Source organism: Charadrius vociferus, unplaced genomic scaffold, assembly GCF_000708025.1.
Source record: "Charadrius vociferus isolate BGI_N301 unplaced genomic scaffold, ASM70802v2 scaffold593, whole genome shotgun sequence".
Classification (NCBI taxonomy): Eukaryota; Metazoa; Chordata; class Aves; order Charadriiformes; family Charadriidae; genus Charadrius; species Charadrius vociferus.
Genome location: NW_009647739.1, coordinates 1,023,047 through 1,030,349, shown reverse-complemented (window position 1 = coordinate 1,030,349; position 7,303 = coordinate 1,023,047). Strand labels below are relative to the sequence as shown.

Here is a 7,303-nt window from a genome sequence, read left to right as displayed (position 1 = left end):
GCTCCGGGGCCTCCTCTGGCCCCGCTCCAACAGATGAGACATTGGGGGCTCCAGAGCTAGATGCAGCACCGCAGGGGGGTCTCCCCAGAGCAGAGCAGAGACGAACCTTAAGATAACTCAGCTAAAGAACAGTTACCAAACCTTAGCACAGAGCCAGCTGCTGCGCGAGAGAAGAGAAGGCAAAGCAAAAAGTAGTATGTTACTGATGTGGCCTTAGAGGGAGAAAAAAATAAAAAGGGGCCTTTACTCTGCCCTGTGAAAACCACATAAGATAAAGCAGAAACCGTGAACTACGTGCTCTACAAGCAATTATTGGTAACAAGAGACTATACTTAAAGTGGGATAAAATATTATTTGTATCTCAACATTAAGCTTTATTCTTAGTTTAAATACATTCAAAAGTAAAAAGGATAAATAACTTAATAAAAACATGATGCAGCACAAATTGTAACATTTAGTCGGCATTAACACTCAACTCCTACATGCTAAATCAATTTAATATGATTCAGCTTTACCTCTTTTATACAGGGATAATCTGCACCCATTTATTCCAGTTCACTTCACAGGGGAACACTCTTCCCAGCCTGAGAGTACAGTCTATCGTAGGCTCATAGTATATGGTTGGGGTTTCGCTCAGTTTGGGATTGTTCAGTTGTTCTTCCATAACTGGCTGAGAAAAGAGCGACACCAGGGACGGCTTTTTCATGTAGAATCGTCTGATGCACCCAAGAGTTTCCAGACCCTGCAGAAAAATTCACACATTTTAGCTTGAGCAGTTGCGGCGAAAGAAATGCCCTGAATGGTTTTCTACCTACAGCATTCTCTGAAACGTTAGACAGTTTATACTAAAAGCGGCTTCACTTCACCCCCTCAGGAGACTGTGGGGATGGCAAAGATTACAGCACAACAAAGCGAGTTCACATAGCTGGATACATGCTCATGTGTCACTTTCAGCACAGTGGCTGGCCAGAACACGTGTTCAACCACGCATCACAACATTTAGGACCAGTTACAAATCATTTAAGGCTGGTATAGATGTAAATCCCAGACTTCTGGGTCAGTTCTTGCTAATGCGTTAGCATTCATTGCCACCGCGACACCCAGGAAGGCACTCCGTTGTGCTGTGTGTGCTGAAAACGTCTGGTGTGTATTCAGTAATCTCACATAGGTATGCATCTAGATTTACTAATATTTGGTATATTGCAGATATATGCTCTGTGTATGGTTTCAAAACTAAGTTCTTATTAAATTTGTTGGTAGAGAAGTTTTAGATTCAAGTTCTCTGATCTGTTAAATGTACAGGTAATTCCTTGACTTTGTGGATTTTAATAGAAGTTGCCTGAGAATCTGTATTGCTCTCCCACACGTGTGCGCCTCACCACTGTGCACTCGGGACTGAAGTCTTAAACCTGTCTGCTGCCGCTCTGCCTGTCCCCTGGGAAACAGCACGGTTGCTCAGTGCACATCAGTAGTAAACACAACTTGCATTGTCACCAAAATGCAGGAGCTTTTGGACAAAAGTGTGGCATATATACACTGCAGTATTTATGACCAGCATTAGTAAGGGAAGTCACACTTACGTGAAGGACTACAATATTACTGCTCTACTTAAGACTGTGAATCACTGTCAGTGAAAAAAAAAATAATAATCAAGGTTTCATTTGCAATGGTGGCAATCTTTGAGATGTGGGGAAAAAATATGAGAAAATTGAATTTTCTCACTACATATTGTTTTACAATTAAGGATATATGCCCTTAAGCAGGTCTGTCAGGACAGGTGGTCTTATTTACAGTACTGTAAGACAGACACATTTCGGTCTGATTCTTATGTCAAAGACTACCCATCTGAAAGGTACATACGGAAAAAATTAATATAAACTCTATGGGTGACTAACACTGCATTAAACAGCCCGACTTAATATTTCACAGTGAGAAGCCAACTAGAATTTCAACTGCATGTACATCCATTTCAGAAGCTTAAATTTTAAAATCAGTAATCCAGTAATTTCAAGGAGGGGTAAAGCAGGCTTCCTTCCCTCCTCATTGCAGCCTTCCTTCCTTCCTCAGTGCCAACAGTAACTCGCTCTGGCTTTGGATAATTTACACTAAAGGGAGATGGTTGTTTTTCATGGTTCCTTCACAATCCCATTTTTCCTGGGAGTTCCAGCAAAGTAGTTGCTGTCTCTTTAACGTGTGGAAGCTGAACCAGATTAAAGTTCACAGGGCTCATGATTCACATACCTGCAGTATCTCCAAGACGGCGACAGGCTGCAGTACCCCCACGTAATGCTGCAACAGCATGCCTTCCGTTATGCCTGGTCTTGTCATGATGTGATAGAGCACAGCTTCCATCATCCCCTTACACACCGGTTTATTCAGATTTCCATCCACAATCCTCCACGGTCTCCCAATGAAGCAGACATTCTCACAGGCCCTGCAAAAGACAATTTAAGTTCAGCTCTGTCAGGAATTATTTTTCGAGCTAGATTTGTGTAATTTCTGCATGATAGAGATTCTTGCTACATCCATTGCCAGTGTTTGCTCACATGCTAGGTGCAAATTCTGCAGCTGCTCTGAGAATGGGCAGAGGCCAGTGCTGATCTACTGAGACAGTTCCACAGACCTGAAGTACTTCACACCAGGAGTTCACCACCCAGGAGGCACTTTTAGCACCATCATACCACCCAACAGTTACTCTGAGTCGACGACCAGGAAAGCTTTGTTTATTACTACCTCTAATATCCAAAAGTTATCCAAGACCTGCTCCATTCTGCAACATGCAGAATGGAACAGTACTCAGAATGGAAAGAAATTCCTCATTTTTAGCATTTTGGAGTCAAAAGACAGACTGTGCATGGCAATTCGCGTTTCCCGTTTTTCTGGGCATGTGGAAGCTGAGACTTTCTGGCACTGGAATTATTTGTGAAATAAAAGCAGGTTTGTTCCTCTGATACTCGGAGCTAGTTGGTTTTGCGGAAAAAACATGCATCAGAGAAAGTTTTTCAGTATGCATACCAGCACGATTAACATTAACAAGAACAATGGAGGAAAACATGGGTTTTTTTCATCATCAATGCTCACTGCCCATCACAGCATGAAACTAAGGTTTCCAAAGCATTTGCTTCCGGACATTATTTTGGTAGTGTTAAGTGTTCAGTTATTCTGCAGATCTCTCTTACTCACCGGTCCCTGGCTGCCTGGGATACTTCTGTCATAGAACTTCCTGGAAAGAAAAGAGCACATAGTTTTTAATTAACCCAAACTCTTTTATCTAGTGGAAGGAAAGTAAAAGGTGGCTAAGCTGTAAAATGCAACAGCTTATGCTAGAAAAATCACATGCACAAACTAGGTTGCGCGTTGTCCTCAGCTGCATGGGGAGCTCAGAGCTTCCCCTCTGCCTGCCGTGACCTGCCTGCAGCGTACTCTCCTCCCACACCTCTTCTCGCAACCACAGCTGTCTACTCCAGCTACACCTTTTGTGGTTCCGTTCCCAAATCGCAGCAAGAAGTTTTATTCCTAGAAATCTTGATGACATGGCTGAACAACAGGTAGTTGTATGGAATGAAAGGACGGAGTTTCACACAGAGCGCTACGCGGGGTCTCCGCTTGCAACCACTCACGCAGGTTTATTTAATGTAATGCTCCGGGTAATCATGGGGAAGTTGAGCGGAAGTCTGGGTAGCTGCTGACTTAGGACTTGAGAATGCAAACTCAAGGTTTCAGCAGGGTTCGGTTTCCAAGTGAAGGCTGTCTCTACAACTTCCATTATGCATTATGTCATGGGTTTTAATTACACAATTACTTAATGTAGGTACTTCTACCACAGCCAGAGGCTAACAGCTTTGGCTTCAGCAGATGTAAACCCTTCAGCTGGCCTTCATCAGTAAGACCAGTAAGAACTCTATGCTTGATAACGTAACTATTATTTTTTCCCCTGCTGTGTTACAAACAAGTAGAGGAAGTTAAATCCACAACGGTACTTTAGTAATTCCACCTTAAGAACTGCTGAAGCCTTTGCTGCTTAGACAGCCCTGAGTCTATTTCCTGCAGGAAGGCTCCAGTTAAACAATACCAAGCTCTAAGATGCTACGGATCAGTCTGAGCTCATTCGCATGGCAGTCTGCAGCTGTAAACACGGGTAACGGCAGATCTTGGCAAAATACCACACAAGCAGTTAGCCTGTGATTCAGTCTGAAATCAGAGCTGATAAAAACAAAAACACAATAAAATCCCCAACAACCTACTTAATGTAAAGCTTGGCAAGAACTACTAGCTATTAAAAAAGAAAACTGGCAGTAAAAAGGAAATGAAAATGAAGTCAAATTGGGTTACAAATGAAGCTATTAATCTTCTCACTGGCATGTGCTGCTTTATGGTGAATGGTTTAATGACTTTACAGCTTTCAGTCATGGGCATTCTAGTTAAATGTACACCAGTGGTGCTGTGTTTTCTAGGTTTAGAGATGTCTAGCCTTTGGACTGAAGCCAGAGATGAGAAACTTCAGCTACAAATTTGTTTTTGGAGAAGAGTAAGACATAGAAATGAGTTTCTGAGGAAAACACATTCCCGGACTAGTCATGAGCATTCCAGCAATAGGCATAGGAAGGAATCTTTGATGTCTTCGAAACCTCCAAGCCCTTCCAGATCAAGTACTGTTATGCCACTTCATCTGTGAGAAACGACAACCTCTCTCTGGTACCGTTTCATAAAGAATCTAGTATTGGCTTATAAAATGGAGCTACCCATTTGGGATCAACTAATGATGAGCTGGTTTCTATTTCTTGGATGTAGAGTGCTCCTACATACCTTTAGAAACTCCTGGGTTCTCCTGTAAGTAGGAAAAATCATCATCCTGCTCACTGGCTGATTGTTCAAGGCTAGGGATCTGCTGCTTGTGCTCAGTGCTGAGCTCATCTTTCTCCACTTCAAGTTCTTTGTCCTCAGAGCAAGATTTATCTTGTTCCTTGTAAGCGTCCACATTCACAGCATCTGGAGTGCAAACTGGGTGTTCAGCTAGGTGTTCTGTCTGCCCTCGTGGGGAGCCCGTTTCTTCATCCGTGATTAAAGCTTCAGTCATTGTAACAGGATCAGTAGAACTTGCATCAAAGTTATTTTCATTTGCACTTTTCAAACCACTTTGTGAACCCTGGCAGGGTTGCTCGCCATCTTGAAGGACATCACTTTGAGTCTTACTTCTCTTCCTTGGGGGTTCTTCATCACTGACAGATTGTGTGTCTTTACCCAGCTGTTCCTCCTCCTCCTCTCTCGAACATTCCTCTCCCTTCTTTGGTTCTGATGGCAGGCAATCCTGTTGTACGTCTGGGAGAGCAGTGTCTGCACCGTGCTGATCAGTCTCATCTGGTTTATTCTTCAGACATACTGAATGTAATAGCCATGGCTTGGCAAATACTATTGCAACCAGTCTTACAGCATGGCCTCCTACTTCTAAAACCTGCTGCATTTCAACAAGGTCCTAGAAAAAGAAAAAAAGAAACACACACCACAAAAATTGTGTCAGGAGCTTTCACTGGAAAATGTCAGTTTACCCAAATACCATGGAATTGCCATCTTTAACTGGCAGCAAAGAAAGAGCTTAATAGAATACTCAATTTTCTGTCCCGCTGCACTGCAGTTGAAAAGATGATTTACCCCTTAAACTTTTCTGAAGTTACAACACAAGACATTTTTGTTTAGTCTAAATTAAGTTAAAATGTAACTGGGAAAGAGTATTTTGCCTCCCAAAGTGAATGTTGGTTCCTGTAGGTTTCTGAAACAGTTCATTGCTTTCTTTGATTAAGTGCTGCTTTAATTTTTGGCCTTCCTAATTTTGAGGCAAGATTGCTATCATATTGGTATGTGATCTCTTGCCTAATATAAATAGCTTTGTTCAGTTTATATCTGCTTCCTACAGCCTGGAAGATTGTCCTGTTCAAGGGGCATACTAAGCATGCAAACATTCATGTATGGGAAGCAGCTGGCTGTAGACCCACCTGAATGTACTGCTCCAAGCTCCTGGTGCGTTCAGGTTGTACCTCTTCATAGCTGCAGAAACGTTTGCTCAGCTCAACTTTGCAAATTCCAAAGTGGGAAGTTTCCTCTATTGCATTACGGATCTCCAGAACAGCAGCTACATCTCTGGGATTATAGCCATAACCTTCTGTACATTCATGAAGAAACTGATCAACCTCATACTTTTCTTCTTGGACTTTTATCAGCCTGGTAAAAGTTTCAGGGAGGCAGGAGACTCCCACAACCATGTTATCGAGCAGAGAAGAGACTGCAAAGCAAATAAACAAGTGTATAAGCTGTGAAGCAGTTGTTACTATGCAATACACTAGAGAAAGATAAATATTCTGAGACAGAGAGATTAGAGGTGTTATAGACTGTGCCAATTAAAAACAGAGCTCTCTTTTCAGTCTTCATTGCTGCAGATTCCTTTTTCCTTTCTGCCTTACATATTTGTCTCTGAGAAGACCTGTAAAAGAGTGAGCTAGTTTACCAGGACTTACCCTCATATCAAAGTCAAGTATTGCTGAAAGACAGTGTAGATTTACTGGTTTTCTCTCTAACACTGGGTCAGATTAACTCTCAGTTAATGAGGAAATCAGCTCCTTTTTTCTTGAAGAAGGTCAAGTGAAAAATCTAGGGCAAGGAAATGCTATGGAGGACCCTATTAATTGAAAAATTGGAAGCAGCTGATCCATGGCAGAAAGCTATTGGCCAAATATGGTATAAACGACAAGTTTACAATGTTTTAGTACAATTATTGTGACAAAGCATCTCTGTGTTTGGAGACAGGTCCATCGCTGCACAAAACTGACCCCTGCTGTACAGAATATTGAGAAGTTGAAGCAGTGTCACACCTTTTTCCAGTCCCAGATGATTAGAGGGTAGCTTCGGCGCTGTTCTTACCTGCTCCCCACCCTTTTATCTGCAGGCTGCCTTTACATCATGCCTGGTGAGACACTCTCATGACAGCTGCACTTCTTTGACAGCCAAGGAAAAATGAGAACTGTAATGAGCCGTCAGCTCAGTAGACCTGGAGGGCATGTGTGGCAGCAGAGATAGGCGAAAGAATTTGTATTTTACTTCTACTGCAACAGCGATAGGAATGGGCAGGGACAGCACTAGACCTTCCAACTAAAGAGCTAAACGACTAAAGGCTTTCCTGGATATATTTGCATTACAGCTGAAAGGAAGATGCTCTTTAAGAAGGGGGAGTGCTGATAAATTGCAAATATACGAGCTCTAAATATTATCAATGTGTTTAAATTACTGTAGGTAAAAGGCCAGAGATTGGACA

The 7,303-nt window shown here is 42.3% G+C and overlaps 1 protein-coding gene across 1 annotated transcript in view; it reads right to left on the bottom strand.

Moving 5' to 3' along the window:
• Positions 1-520: 520 nt before the first annotated feature.
• GTF3C1 (general transcription factor IIIC, polypeptide 1, alpha 220kDa) overlaps positions 521-7,303 on the bottom strand; it is a 44,039-nt gene continuing 37,256 nt past the window's right edge. The window contains exons 34-38 of the mRNA XM_009881949.1: positions 5,991-6,277; positions 4,807-5,473; positions 3,184-3,223; positions 2,242-2,434; positions 521-742 (exon numbers count right to left, since the gene is read on the bottom strand). Coding sequence (XP_009880251.1) covers positions 521-742; positions 2,242-2,434; positions 3,184-3,223; positions 4,807-5,473; positions 5,991-6,277 — 1,409 coding nt within the window. The remainder of the gene's footprint in view (positions 743-2,241; positions 2,435-3,183; positions 3,224-4,806; positions 5,474-5,990; positions 6,278-7,303) is intronic.